This window comes from Callithrix jacchus, chromosome 13 (assembly GCF_049354715.1).
Source record: "Callithrix jacchus isolate 240 chromosome 13, calJac240_pri, whole genome shotgun sequence".
Classification (NCBI taxonomy): Eukaryota; Metazoa; Chordata; class Mammalia; order Primates; family Cebidae; genus Callithrix; species Callithrix jacchus.
Genome location: NC_133514.1, coordinates 49,650,901 through 49,666,653, shown reverse-complemented (window position 1 = coordinate 49,666,653; position 15,753 = coordinate 49,650,901). Strand labels below are relative to the sequence as shown.

Here is a 15,753-nt window from a genome sequence, read left to right as displayed (position 1 = left end):
GCATTCCAAGCAGTGAGAAAGCAATATGCAAAGGCACGCCACCTACCGCCACCAAGGAATTAACTTATTAGAGAAGTCTGTCTTTTAGCTTGTACAAATCCTGGGTACCCGAAGGAGGAGGCAGACAAGGAGGTAAGCACCAGGCTGAGCTGAGTCATGGTCTTGTGCACTGGACAGAGACTTTTTTGGTAACCAATGGAAGCCACAGAAGGATTCTTAGAGGGTGGAAAGACTGCCATCTGTGTTTTACAACAATCACTCAGGTATAATGTGCTTAAAAATGTACTCTGTGCAATGGCAAGGGAGTACCAAGGCAGCAGATAATTTTCAACCCCTTAGAAGTTAAAAACCTCATTATGGAGTCAAGATTTATACAGAGTGAAGTATTGAACAAGCCAGTAGAACAGAAAAAGCGTTAAGAAGAATCACAGCTGTTAGGGATGAATGTGTCATAGACATATGTTAGGAGAGACCTAAGTAAGAAGTGGGCCACAGGGGTTACTGAAGGACATGTAGGATATAAATAGGCAGAGAAGAGAAAGGACATTCTAGGTAGAATAAACTGTTTAAACTATTTTGAACCAAATCCCAGCTGAGCATCATAATAACCAGACTCATCTTGCTAATCTATAGGGACAGGAAAATAGAAGACAGTCAGCATTATAACAGTATTCCTGGAACTCACTAAACATAAAGCTGGCCAACAACATTACGGAAATAGTGAAGGGCAACTAAAAACAAAAAACTGAGAGACAAATAAGTATTCTAGATGACCCTATTTTTCAAAACCCCTCAAAATTATCTCCATAGCTTAAGCCACAGGCCACTTCGAAAGCAGAGATGCAACGTCTTTGTTAAGAAGCAAGAGTTCAAACTTTTAGCTTTAAGTAAGTCACTGTAAAGGGCTCCCAATATGTCAGTTTGCTGCTCCATTAGACTGGAGGAGGTACAGGGCTTGCTGAGATCACAGCTTTACCTCTGGACTTGTTAAGAGACACAAGTTAGACTCCCTTAGAAGCAAACTGGTTCTCTGCACCCCAGGGACCTCAATAAAGACAGAGATCTGCGGGCTGAGGTTGGTTATCAGCCCCTACTTCATCATCACTTTCTCTCACTCCCTTGGTTCCTTTCTTCTCTCTAAACTTACCCTTTTTAACTACCTCCCATTCCTATTGTCCCTTCCAATTCATTACTATTACAAAAAGGAAACTGATAAACTAAAAAAGTAATTGTGGTTCCCGCATTATGTCTTAGATACTGTCATGATACTAACTCGATTTTTAGAGGAATCCTGTGAAGTAGGTATGTTATTATTCTCATTTTACAGATGATAAAATAAGTACTGTTTATCATCTATAGAAAAGTAATGTGACCCGAGTCACTTAACAAGAGTGGCAGAGTCAGGATTTAAACTTATGCTATCTGATTCCAGAGTTTATCTACTTAGGCAAATGTAATTCTACCTTTCATACTGAAATGTTACTTTACCCTTCTAAAGAACAAAGAATCCCTAGTTCTTAGGAAAAATCAGAAGGTAGAACACAAACAAATTCTTGCTATTATATTATGGTATGTTCTAAATAAACCCAGGCCAATAAAAAAAAAAATCCAGGGATCATGTCAGTATACCACACAGTTGCTAGCAACTAAAACACAGTGGCTGGCCAACTTACATGATGACCTCAACTCCAGAAAGATGCTTCAGAATCGATAATCTCTCTTTACAACAATTGGCATCTTTTCAAAATGACTTATCCCCATGTCAAAAGTTAGGAGATGGCCAGGAGTTAGAGAGCGGCCTGGCCAACATAGCAAAACCCTAGCAGTACTAAAAATGCAAAAAAAAAAAAAAAAAAGCCAGGTGTGGCACTGCACACCTGTAGTCCCAGCTACTTGGGAGGCGGAGACAGGAGAATCACTTGAACCCGGGAGGTGGAGGCTGCAATGAGCCAAGATCATGGCCACTGCACTCCAGCCTGGGCAACAGAATGAGACTCTGTTTTAAAAAATAGAGGGGATCAGGAGAACTAATGAGTTCAGTCTGTCACTTATTAGCTAAGTAATCCATGGAAAAATTCCCATAACTTAATCGATTTAAGATAACTATTCTTTTTTATAATATAAAACATGGGGATAATAAGAATATTTACACTATTCACACTAACTGAAGACTATTGGTCAAATCATATATATATGAAAGCATTTTGTAACCTGATAAAATACAAAAATCATTCTTTTTTATTATTATTTAAGGTGTAATCAATTCCCAGTCAGGACTGTTTCAGAAATAGGGAAATATATCTATGCCCTTCATCTAAATCGATTTTAATGCCATAAGCAAATGAGTAATTACCCAGGCTAAATACCAAGAGATGATTCAGAGAACTGTGAGAACCTTGTGGAAATACAGTTCTGTTTCTGGGAATAAGCAATGAGCTCATTAGCCATGTGTGGCGGCATACACCTGTAGTCCCAGCTACTCAGAAGGCTGAGACAGGAGAATCACTTGAACCCAGGAGGTGGAGGCTGCAATGAGCCAATGCCACTGCACTCCAGCCTGGGCATTCTGTTTCTGGGAATAAACTCAGTCCAGCATCAAAGAGTTATTGATGTACCTCAACGCAGTTTAAGACATGCCAATGGAAACAGTTGGGACAAAATAAACATACTAATGGGAATTTATAAATAAATCTAAGAATTATCATTCCTAATTTTGAGCCTTTTTTTTGGAGACAGAATCTCGCTGTGATGCCCAGGCTGGAGTGCAGTGGCACAACTGCAGCTCACTGCAACCTCCACTTCCCAGGTTCAATCGATTCTCCTGCCTCAGCCTCTCAAGAATCTGAGATTACAGGTGCCCGCCACCACGTCCAGCTAATTTTTTTGCATTTTTAGTAGAGACAGGATTTCACCATGTTGGTCAGGCTGGTCTTGAACCCCTGACCTAGATGATCCACATGCCTCAGCCTCCCAAAGTGCTGGGATTATAGGTGTGAGCCACCGTGTCTGGCAATTTTGAGCCTTTTTAGGTGACTCCAGAGACTGCATAATAAGCTTAGTTATAGATGTCATGGGAAGCTGGACAGAAGGAAAACCAGAACCTAGGCCTTACACACACAGCATGCACCTGCGCTTACTCAAGTGCTTACTCAATGTAGCAAAAAACACAAGTGTTCCAAGGGATCAACCATAAAAGAAACTGCCACACATCTAAAAAGCATGTATATATAACCCTTCTCTTTAAAGGTTTTTTGTGTTGTTAATGATCACTTAATTTACTTAATGGTTAACTAAAACAGTATTTTACTTGTAGACTACATAAATTCCTAAAGTCATATTAGGCTAAACAATTTTCCTATTTTTGAGCTATCATAGTTTCTATTAGCATCAGAATCACTCTTATCTCATATTTTCTAGCTTATTCTAATTATAACTAACACAAAGAAGGCAAAAGAGGTAAATGGGAAAAGAGGGAGCGATGCCTTGATCAACACCTTGGCAACAGCAGGTTCATAATCCATTATGTGTATGTATCTCAACCAAGACTCAAGGAACAGTTCATATGTTTCTGGGAAAGAAAAACGCAAGGCCTGGCATGGTGGCTCATGACTGTAATCTCAACACTTTGAGAGGCCAAGGTACAAGGACTGCTTGAACCCATGAATTTGAAACTAGCCTAGACAATAAGGCAAGACCCCATCTCTACAAAAAAAAATAAGAAAATTAGGTAGGTGTAATGGCTCATGCCTGTAATCCCAGATACTCAGGTGGCTGAAGGGGGAGGACTGCTTAAGGCCAGGAGTTGGAGGCCACAGTGAGAGCTATGATCATGCCACTATACTCCAGCCTGGGTGGCAAAGCAAGACTATCTCAAAAAACCAACTAACCAAACAAACACCCAAGTAAATGTTCTTGAGACCATATGCTACATTTATACATGTATATGTACATGTGTGTGTATATGTGTGTGTGTGTGTATATATGTCACATCATTTTTTCCCAACTCAATAAGGACAAATTTCTGTGTTGTGAATCACTTAACAATAGGTTTTCTAAGTTATTTTCTTGCCTGTCACAAGTCCTGGGAGCTACTGCTTCCTGGGTATCTACTGAGGTCAGGCGCTCTGCATACACATCTTCATTTGACTTTCAGGACAGCCCTGGAGGGGGAGCGTGGTAACCTCCATTTTACAGATCAAGGAAGGGCACAGGGAGAGTGGGGAACAAGTCTAAAGCACACGTCTACTAAGGAGCAGAGCTGGATTTGAATTCAGGTTTGCCAGATTCTAAAGCCCTCTCTATTAATCCCCATGTATTTCTATTAATTAATTTTCAATCCCCAAATATCAACCTCAACTTCAAATTCTTAGTTTCTACTGTTTCTTCAGTCTTCAGAAAGCTACTACATGCAGGCACACAATCTAAAAACAAATGATTATGACTGGATACTACAGGTATTATCCAAATGCATGTGCTTATCAAACTTCAAATCTAGTAATAAATAATTCTTTAAACCATCATATAAAGTCCAGACTTTTGGGCAAGAAAGGTCTTACATTGATATTTTCTAATTGTAGTAGATGTACTGTATAATACGACTTCACATCTTCTGACAAGAGCTTCACACTGAATCCTGTTTCTTTAAACAGCATCTCTTGGTCATCTGTTGGCCAGTACTGTGCACATTTAACCTAAATTTAGAAATATGTATAGGATTTTTTTTTTTAGTTTATAGATACCATGAAACCATAAAGTTAAAAAATGAAAACAAACCACACATGTACATGCTATATTTTTACAAGTACCCAAAACTAATAAGTCACTATTATATTCTATGCTTAACATATTAGTAAGATCGAAATTTTATAGCTGGGTGCAGTGGCCCACACCTGTAACCCTAGTCTTTGGGAGGCTGAGGTAGGTGGATCACATGAGATCAGGAGTTTGAGACCAATCTGACCAACACGGCAAAACCCTGTCTCTACTAAAAATACAAAAATTAGCTGAGTGTGTTGGCAGGCACCTGTAATCCCGGCTACTCAGGAGGCTGAGGCAGAAGAATTACTTGAACTTGGGAGGCAGAGGTTGCAGTGAGCAGAGATCATGCCACTGCACTCCAATCTGGGTGACAGACCAAGACCCATCTCGGGGAAAAGAAAAAAAAAGATTAAAAATTAAAAAAAAATTTTTTTTTTTGAGACAGAGTCTTGCTCTGTCACCCAGGTTGGAGTGCAATTGCATGATCTTGGCTCACTGCAACCTCTGCCTCCCAGGTTCAAGCAATTTTCCTGCCTCAGCCTCCCGAGTAGCTGTGATTACAGGTACCCACCAACACACTCAGCTATTTTTTTGTATTTTTAGAGAGATGGGGTTTCGCCATGTTGGCCAGGCTGGTCTTAAACGCCTGACCTCAAGTGAGCCACCCACCTCAGCCTCCCAAAGTGGTAGGACTACAAGCATGAGCCACCATGTTTGGCCTTATAAAGCATTTTTAAAGTGTTCCTGTAACTTATAAACTAAAAAAGCCACAAATAGATATCGTATTCATTAAATAAAAATTTATCATTTTTAAAGCATGATTACTATGTTTTAACATCATAGGACATTCATTTTATGTTTCTAAAATTATCATACCCTTGCAACAATTTTATCTTCAAAATAAATGTTGCCAAAGAGGTTTTATTTTACAAGTATTTGCCATAAATGCCTATGAATCTGCTACTCAATATTCCATCTAGGGCCAGGCACATGTGACTCACGCCTATAATCCTAGCACTTTGGAAGGCTGAGGTGGGTGTATCACTTAAGCCCAGGAGTTCAGCCTGGGCAACATGGTGAAAGTCAGCCAGGGCAACATGATGAAATCTTGTCTCTACGAAAAATGCAAAAAATAGCCGCATACGGTGGCGCACCCCTGTAGTTCCAGCCACTCAGGAGTCTGAAGTGGGAAGACAACCTGAACATGAACAGCCAAGGCTGCACCACTGCCCTCCAGCCTGGATGACAACACTGAGACCCAGTCTCAAAACAAACAAAAAAAATGACATCCAGAAATAACATTATGTATTTGCTTACTAAAATTAAAGTGGGGGAGAGAATGAGAAGATAAGCCCTTTTTACCTAAGTAGCTACATTTGGCAGAACTACTGATAAGAAATTAAAATCTGTGACAATAAACACATCTTCCCAAATGCCAAAGTATGAAGCCAGCAGACTGAAGCAAGGTGAAATAGTCATTTCACTAAGACCAGAAAAAGTTATTTTTTAAAAATGGCCATATCTCTTTTTCCAATTCACAAACAGCTACAAACAATAAAAATTCCTCCAAAACCAGTAACTACTATGAATTAATACTTCAAAAGGTGCTAAAAGACAAATGATATAAGAAGCAAAAGAGTATAAATAAGAATTAGAACAACTCAGAAACAAGGTGACAGAAGATAGAAAAGTTCAAATAATGAGGATTAAACTAGAAGGAAAAGAGGAATAAGTATAATAGATAATAATACCTTAAAAGGAAAAGAAAGATTTTTTTTTTTTTTTAGAGAGAGACAGTCTTGCTCTGTAGCCTAGGTTGGAGTGTAGTGGGGTGACCCTGACTCACTTCAGCCTCAAGCAGTACCCCAGCCCCAGCTGGGACTCCAGGTGCATGCCACCATGCCTGGCTACTTTTTTGTACTTTTTGTAGAGGCAGGGTCTCACTTTGTTGTTGAGGCTAGTTTCGAATTCCTGGGCTCAAGTGATCCTCCTGCCTCAGCCTTCTAAAGTGCTGGGATTATAGGTGGGGGCCTTCAAACTCGGCCAGAAAAAAAAAATTAGGTAAAACAGAAATAGAGAGATGGATGGGCAAGGTGGCTCACGCCTGTAATCTCAGCACTTTGGGTGGCTGAGGTGGGTGGATGACAAGGTCAGGAGATAAGAGACCATCCTGGCTAACACCGTGAAACCCCATCTCCACTAAAAATATAAAAATTAGCCAGGTGTGGTAGCGCACGCCTGTAGTTTTAGCTACTTGGGATGCTGAGGCAGGAAAATCCCCTGAACCTGGGAGGCGGAGGTTGCAGTGAGCCAAGATCACACCACTGCACTCCAGCCTGGGCGACAGAGTGAGACTTGGAAGCAAAAAAAAAAAAAAAAAGAGAGAGAGAGATAAACAGGATTAGAGAGAATGTGACAAATAAAATAGGCAAGGAAAATCCAACACATGTCTAATAGGAAGACTCAAAGAACACTAAAGCAAGCAAGGGAGCAGAACAAATACTAAGGATTGTAATTCAACAAATATTTCTTTTAAAAAAAGTATTTAAAAAATAAGAAAAAGGTATTTGAAGTCAAACACTCAAGAAGGCATCATGCACCAGGAAAAAGTGACCCAGAATGACAGATCACTAAGACATATTTTTGGTAAAATCAGAAAAAAAAAAATTATTTGTGTAGTGTAGGTAAAAAGAACAAGAGACTTATAAAGGAAATAAAATAAGATATCCATTAGACTTTGGTGGAATACCAGAAGGAAATGGAAAAATGTTTACGTTGTTCAAAGAATAGCATGTGAGCCAAGGATTTTATATCCTGGCAAACTGACTTTCAGATATTACAACAGCAAATGAACCATCACTGACATGTAAAAAATCAGAGACGCCGGGTATGGTGGCTCACGCCTGTAATCCTAGCACTTTGGGAGGCCAAGGTGGGTGGATCACCTGAAGCTGGGAGTTCAAGACCAGTCTGACCTACATGGTAAAACTCTGTCTCTACCAAAAATACAAAAAAGTAGCCGGGCATGGTGGCACATGCCTGTGATACCAGCTACTTGGGAGGCCGAGGCAGGAGAATTGCTTGAACCCAGGAGGCAAAGGTTGCAGTGAGGGGAGACTGTGCTATTGCACTCCAGCCTGGGCAACAAGAGCAAAACTCTGTCTCAAAAAAAAGAAAAAAAAAAATCAGAGACTATAATGCCCACAAGTCCCTCCTTAGGATCCACTAAAGAATAAGCTATAATCAGAATGACTGGAGAGACAGCAACAAAGATTGATGATGAACGTTTAATAATACTTGTTTGTAGAACTAAGATTCTACAAGAGATGCAAGGGAGAGACTAGTTTGTAAAGTACAACTTAGAAACACCAGGAAGAGAATGAAAAAATATATCAAAAATTATAAACCATTTTCAGCTGGGCTCAGTGGCTCACACCTGTATCTCAGCACTTTGAGAGGCTGAGGCAAGCAGATCACAAGGTCAGGAGTTCAACACCAGTCTGGCCAAGATGGTGAAACCCCATCTCTACTAAAAATACAAAAAATCAGCGAGGAGTGGTGGCATGTGCCTGTAATCCCAGCTACTCAGGACGCTGAGGTGGAGAATTGCTTAAACTCGGTAGGCGGAGGTTGCAGTGAGCCGAGATCAGGCCACTGCACTCCAGCCTCGGTGAAAGAGTGAGACTCCGTTTCAAAACAAAACAAAACAAACAAACAAAAAACCATTTTCAGTAATTATTTTGGTAGTAGATGATATCATGATTATGGTTATGTTTTGTATGTGATATGGGAAGAAGGAAATGAATCATTATAAGATCGTTTACATTTCTCATATCTTTGAGAAGCAGGATTCTTGGTATGAAAAAGGGAATAGCAGATATAAGATGGAAGGAGCTAGGCAACTGTTATAGTCCCAAATTTAAATTGTAAATATCATTATGAACTCTTCTGGTATGTTATCTTAATATATACATATTGTTCCTTAGTTTTGTCCACTGAAAAGTCCTAAAAACAATGTCCAGTCCAATAGCAATACATATCCTTACTTTTGTTGTGTGAAATACTATTGCCCATTGAAAGAAACCAAAGCTCCTTAGAGAAATGGCTGGTTCCAGGTCTAGGTGGCAAGTTTAAGATGAGTCTGCAATGAGACTGCAATACTCAGTCATTCCACAGAGCAATAATAAAAAAAAATTTTTTTTTTTGAGACAGGATCTCACTCTGTCACCCAGGCTGGAGTGCAGTGGCATGATCACAGATAACTGCAGCCTCAACCACCTGGCCTCAAGCAATCCTCCTGCCTCAGTCTCCCAGGTAGCTGGAACTACAGGGCACATGCCACCATGTCCAACTAATTTTTGTATTTTTTGTAGAGACAGAGTTTCACCAAATTGCCCAGGCTGGTCTCAAACTCCTGGGCTCAAGTGATCTGCCTGACTCGGCTCCCCAAAGTGCTGAGATTACAGGTGTTAGCCACAGCACCCAGCCAAGGAAACTAAGAAAGGTTTGTTAAAAAAGACTTAGGGAGGGGTGAGGTGGCTCACACCTGTAATCCCAGCACTTCGGGAGGCTGAGGTGGGCAGATCACTTGAGGTCAGGAGTTAGAGACCAGCCTGGCCAACACAGTGAAACTGTCTCTACAAAAATACAAAACTTAGCCAGGCATGTGGTGGGTGTTGTAATCCCACTTACTCAGAGGCTGCAGCAGAAGGATCGCTTGAACCCAGGAAGCAGAGGTTGCAGTGAGCTGAAATAATGCCACAGAGCAAGACTGTCTCAAAAAAAAGGATTCAGGACCGAACCTAAATAGATTGCTGTTAGCCAGTGACAGGACAATTTGATCAAAAATAAGAAAAATAACTGCAAAGGAGTGAAATGAATCCAGTATGTTTAAATCCATAATAATTCATCTATTCCTGCCACTCTCCACCAAAAAACTCCTAATCGGTCATCTGTTGAGGAGAGATGACCTCAATAGGGAATAAACACGTTTTGGAAAATTGCTTTTAAGTGGTTCACTAGAATGGGAAGTTTCTTTTTATAGAATAAACATTCCAAAAAAACCGAAGAAGTAATGACAGAATTGAATTATCACCATCTTTAACCCCTAATGAATTAAGGAGCTGAGTACTGACCAATAATGGCTGTTAATGTAATAAAAAGAACAATAATCAGACATTATGGGTCTCTTGATGAATAACACATTACCCACCACCTGTGAAGTAATCATCCCCCAAATAATTAAACCTGACTCTTGTTAACCATCTAGGTCCAACCACCATAAACTTGATTTCTAAATTCTGGTGGCAGTGTTATCTTATTATAATTATACTCCAAAATGGGAAAAATAAAATGTGCAAATCATTTAGTCTGCAATGCTGCTCAAACTGACAATGTCATAAACCTTAACTTTTTTTTTAATGGAGTCTCACTCTATTGCCTAGGTTGGAGTGCAGTGGTTTTGAGATGGATTCTCACTGTTATCTAGGCTGGAGTGCAGTGACAATCTTAGCTCACTGCAACCTCCACCTCCCAGGTTCAAGTAGTTCTCCTGCCTCAGCCTCCCAAGTAGCTGGTATTACACCTGGCTAATTTTTGTATTTTTAGTAGAGATTTCATCATGTTGGCCAGGCTGGTCTGGAACTCCTGACCTCCAGTAATCTGCCTGCCTCAACTTCCCAAAGTGCTGGGATTATAGGTGCAAGTCACCGTGCCCGGCCTAATCCTTAAATGATATTGAAGATCAGGAAAAACCATTGTAAATGACTATGCTGACACTGCTGGAAATTCTGGCATGTCATTGCTATATCCTGATTAGAAGTGGATTAGGAAATTTTCATCATCATTAAAAACCAGCAATTACGAATGCAGAATAAAGTAAGAAATCTGAAGTAGAACAGAACAAGATCTTAAAGCTGGAAGAGACCCTTATAGACAGTACTTCCCAGGCATTCTAAAGATCTAGTTATCACTGCTAGTCAGTATTTATTCCATTATATTTCTGTCTTGGAGATGAGAGAACTGTTATATAAATACTTAAGGGAAAAGGATATATGAGTTTTTCTGGTCATAAACATTTTGACCACCAGCCTTTAGCAACGAAAAGCAGCTTTAGGCCCAATATAACTCCTTAGCAATTAAAGGCCAAAACTAAGAAATACTGGCCTGAAAATGACAATCTTTATATGCTAATGATCACATACAGTATACTAAGTTGTAAATATTAACTATAACTCACCGATTCTTTCTCCACTGTGCGGTTCAGCATGACAACTGCTTTGGTCTTCTGCTGCCAAACCATAAGCCAGAAATGGCAGCATGTGTTAGGAAGTGGACCCTATGAGGAGAGAGGAGAGAGAACAGATGAGGAAAGGAGATAGAGCAAGGCTCCAGGAAGGCCTCATCAAGTCTGCTCCTGGCATGTTACAAGGCAGACAGTGGACGGGCTTATAAGAAGTAAACCAGGACTTCCAATTCACCTGATTTCAAAAACAGGTCTGTGCCAGTTAGGATTTTTGGTTATAAATGATCAAAACTGACTTTTATTTTCTTAGGCAAAAAAGGAATTGTTTAAGATATCAGGTGGCTTTCAGAGTTGAGAACTAGAGAGCCAAGCTTGGGTAGAAACCAAGGCACAGGCAAGGTCCTGCTCCAAAGAAAGTCAACCTGGGACACTGCTCTTGATACTGTCACTAATATCCTCTTGTTTTTGCTGGCACTGCCATATGAAGGTGGCTGTAGTACTGACGTATAATCTATAGGCGAAGCAGAGACAAAAATCACAGTAGGAGTATCTGACTGATCATGTTCTAGCTGCAAAGAAGGTAGACAAAGGAAATTTCTGTTCTCTTCATTTTCTATAGCAAAAAGAGAAGACCTGCCTCCCACACATCATAGAAGACCCATGAGGAAAGAAGTCTGTACCATCAATGGCCAACCAACCAACTCAAGTCAGCTACAGAAAGATTTCTAGAAAAACTAGGAATCATTCAAGTACCTGAACCACAATGAAACCATTAATCTACAAATGTACAGTATGTACGGCCTCAGTGGAAGAATATTGGATAGAGTTTAAAAAGGTCAATAGTCTATGTTACAACAATGCCATGGGGATAAAAGCAAAATATTTACATACTTCCAATTGCCTTCGCTTTTTAATGATAGCATAGGGTAAAAGAAAGGACTAAGCGATGAAAAGTCTATGCACAAATTTTAACTAGTTTTAAATGAGAAGGTTAAAATGAAATTTAGTTTTGCTATACCTAAAATAACTCTGAATATGCATTTAACTTACATGGAATGCGGCAGAGTGGTAACAGGAGCAGAGCCAAGAGTGGGGGCCAGGGCTGCCCAGAGCTTCAGACCCACATGCAACAAGGGGGTTAGGGCGGTTCTAGACCACTTTAAAAAGCATCTTTTTTTGTTGTTTTTTTGAGATGGAGTCTGTCACCTGGGCTAGAGTACAGTGTTGTGATCTCGGCTTTCTGCAACCTCCTCCTCCCAGGTTCAAGCAAGTCTCCTGCCTCAGCCTCCCAAGGAGCTGGGATTATAGGCACCCACCACCACACCTGGCTAACTTTTCTATTTTTAGTAGAGACGGGTTTTATCATGTTGGCCAGGCTAGTCTTGAATTCCTGACCTCAAGTGATCCACCTGCCTCAGCCTCCCAAAGTGCTAGGATTACAGGTGTGAGAACAAGTGTCCAGCCAACTAAAAGCATCTTTAGGCCTGGTGTACTCCCTGATATACAGCAGATACTCAATAAATATTACTTAAATGAATAAACCAGGGTTAAGTTGTAAAAATGCTAAAAGTCTACTGAGGATCCTGACAAACTACAACCTACTATTTGAGAACGGTGTTTTCCTCACTCACCAGATTTTTCTATTACTTGATCTGCTTCCAAAATAAAACATACAGTCTAAAGGTAAAAACAGCAATGAGGAAATCCCCAATAAAATGAATGCCCTTTTCTTTAATCTAAAAAAAAGAAAAAAAAATGGATATAGCAATTTGCCAGTGATGTCACTCCTTGGTATGTACACACAATTACACCCCATGCCATTCCACTGGTGATTCTAAACTAAATAATAAACAGGAACACAACTGTTATAGTATAAAGGACACGGTTTGTTTGTTTTTCCAAGACAGAGTCTCACTCTATCACCCAGGCTGGAATGCAATGGCACGATCTCAGTTCACTGCAATCTCTGCCTCCCAGGTTCAAGCAACTCTCCCTGCCCCAGCCTCCTGAGTAGCTGGGATTACAGGCATGCACCACTATGCCCGGCTAATTTTTGTAGTTTTAGTAGAAATGGGGTTTTACCATGTTGGCCAGGCTGGTCTTGAACTCCTGACCTCAGGTGATCTGCCCACCTCTACCTCTCAAAGTGCTGGAATTACAGGCGTGAGCCACCGTGCCCTGCCACAGGTTTTTATATCAGAGGGACAGAGATTCACATCTCAGCTCTTCCATTTACTAGCAATGCTACCAATTTTCTTCATCTGCAAAATAGACATAATATACCAAGGAGCTGACTTTTAAAAAATACTAATTCATAAAACTAAGAAGAAAAAGATGTTTGAAATAATAATCTACAAAGGACAATCAGAAGAGCTGGGGTAATAAGCATTTCGCATCTCTAGTTTTCTATATCCCCCATTCCAAACAACCTGCCAAGTACAAGGGCAAGAGCTAGACTGAGATGCAAACTTGGCTCTCGATCAGCTTGCAAAGGAGGCAAGGAGAAGTATTTGTATGACTAATGGACACAGTTAAGTACCACAAAATTATGGGTAAATTAAACCACCAGGTCTTAGGGAGCAGGAAAGGCTGGGAAGGAAACTACAGAAGAATCTCAAAAAAGGTCCTAATACAGAGAGGGAATGCAGAAGAATGGGAGGCTGAGGTTGTAGTGAGCTGAGATCGTACCACTGAACTCCAGCCTGGGCAACAAGCATAAGGCAAAGTGCATGAAAATTTAGGGCATATTTGGGAAAAGACAAATAGATCCATGAGGTGGAAGTGGAGGGATGTAGTAGGCAACTACACCACTAGAGTGACAGGGATGGTGGCAAGGGGAGACCTTAAAAAGCTGCTGCAATAGGACAAGTGTAATTGAAGATTGCTCTGAAAAAGGGCAGGGGCAACAGAAGATCAGAAAGAACTTAGCAGATGATGAAGACAGTTTCAATTCCAATGAAAAAAATAGGAAGGCAACTGGCTTGGTAAAAAAGACACAGAATGTGCAGATCTCGAAATCCAGTAAAAATATCCAATAGAGACCTGGAAAATATGTAGAGAAATTCAGGAAAGAAGAAAAATCCAGACAGGCTTCTGAGTTCTTACATTAAATATGCAGGGCTCCTTCAGGACACACACAGCGATAAGAGGTTCAAAAACAATCACTAGGAGGCTGGGCGCGGTGGTTCAAGCCTGTAATCCCAGCACTTTGGGAGGCCAAGGCAGGCGGATCACCTGAGGTCAGGAGTTAGAGACCAGCCTGAGCAACATGGTGAAACCTTGTGTCTACTAAAAAATAGAGAAATTAGCCAGGTGTGGTGGTGAGCACCTGTAATCCCAGCTACTCGGGAGGCTGAGTCAGAAGAATCACTTGAACCTGTGAGGGTGAGGTTGTAGTGAGCTGGGTGACAGAGTGAGACTGCCTCAAAAAAAAAAAAAAAGTTATTTAACTACTCTGGATCTCCTTAGATTCGTCATGTATAAAATAAAGGCAATACTATTTTACCACAGAGGGTTGTCCTATGGTTTAAATTATACAAAGCATGTAAAAAAAAGTCATTCTGATTCAAGTTAGGTTTTCAAAAATCTAAATATTATGGTGTATCTTTTGAATATTTAAAAATCTTCAGGGAGAAATGACTGCATGTTAATTAAGTCTTTATTACGTAATGAATAAACAGTAGCTGTGGATACACAAAAATCTCTCCTATTATCTTAGAATGGAAGGAAAGTCATGGTTATACACGGGTGTGGCTGATAAGCTCAGAGGCAATAGGGCAGAAGGCTTTAGCTCCTTTAGGGAGCACAGGGCCTTACAGCTGGGCCTCTGGAGCACCTAGTCTCAGCACCCACACAGGTCCTCGAAGACGACCAGAAACAGCTAGGGCTTGGCATACTCTCTGAAGATATATGTGAGGCAGGGGGAGGAACAGAAGAGCCGTCCAGGACCTCTGGTTTCCCCACAGGGTATGGGAAGAGAAACAGAAGAAGCTAAGAAGAATTAGCAGAGCTCTGTGTCAGATAAAACATGAGGAACACAATCTGCCCAAATAACTGGCCTAAGCCATTTCATAAGAATTTTCCTTCACAGAACAAATAATATAAAAAATAACTTGGCTTTTACCTTAAATACTCAAAGGTGCAAAACTTTATAATGTCCATAATTTATTACATCGCCAGAAAAAACTGAAATAGCATTTCATTTCCAAAAGAAGTCAAGATATACTTTTACCTATGATTTAAAGCAGAACAACCACAAACACATCATTTTCAGGCATTTGCTTGGTATTGTACTACTTACCTGTGTTAAGATGTAACTCCTTTGTGCCTCTTCTATGTCAATTAAGCTGGCATTAATATAATCATTCTCGGCATTTTGCAGTTTAACACGACTGTGATCATCTGAAAATAGAGAATGATAAACCACAACTGTCATTTCAAACCTACTGTTTTTAAAATCTCTATATTAATTATTCTAGGTATTTATAATAGGATAGAAGAATTAAGAAAAATAAATTAGCATCATAGGAGAGTTCAGACAAATCCTAAATTATTCTATGCTTTTTTTTGTAGGGAGTATAAAATGTAATCTTGTTTGTTACTATAGTGCTGGAAGGGAAGTGCTTCTGTTTGTAACACATTAGCTGTTGTGACTTGAAAAAAATCACATAGTAAACATAGTAAAATGAATAAAGTACTTACCTTCTTAAAAGTAAAAGGATAATTCAGATTCTTGGTACCTAAGAATTCAT

At 40.1% G+C, this 15,753-nt stretch overlaps 1 protein-coding gene across 11 annotated transcripts in view; it reads right to left on the bottom strand.

Moving 5' to 3' along the window:
- PTPN2 (protein tyrosine phosphatase non-receptor type 2) overlaps nucleotides 1–15,753 on the bottom strand; it is a 115,138-nt gene that overhangs the window by 39,493 nt on the left and 59,892 nt on the right. For 7 of the 11 annotated variants that reach the window (XM_078347708.1, XM_054243947.2, XM_002757036.3 and 4 more), the window contains 3 exons: nucleotides 15,303–15,403; nucleotides 10,997–11,095; nucleotides 4,557–4,691 (listed from right to left, as the gene is read on the bottom strand). In XM_078347708.1, coding sequence (XP_078203834.1) covers nucleotides 4,557–4,691; nucleotides 10,997–11,095; nucleotides 15,303–15,403 — 335 coding nt within the window. The remainder of the gene's footprint in view (nucleotides 1–4,556; nucleotides 4,692–10,996; nucleotides 11,096–15,302; nucleotides 15,404–15,753) is intronic. The other 4 variants (XM_078347710.1, XM_078347711.1, XM_078347709.1 and 1 more) reach the window with 1 other exon arrangement.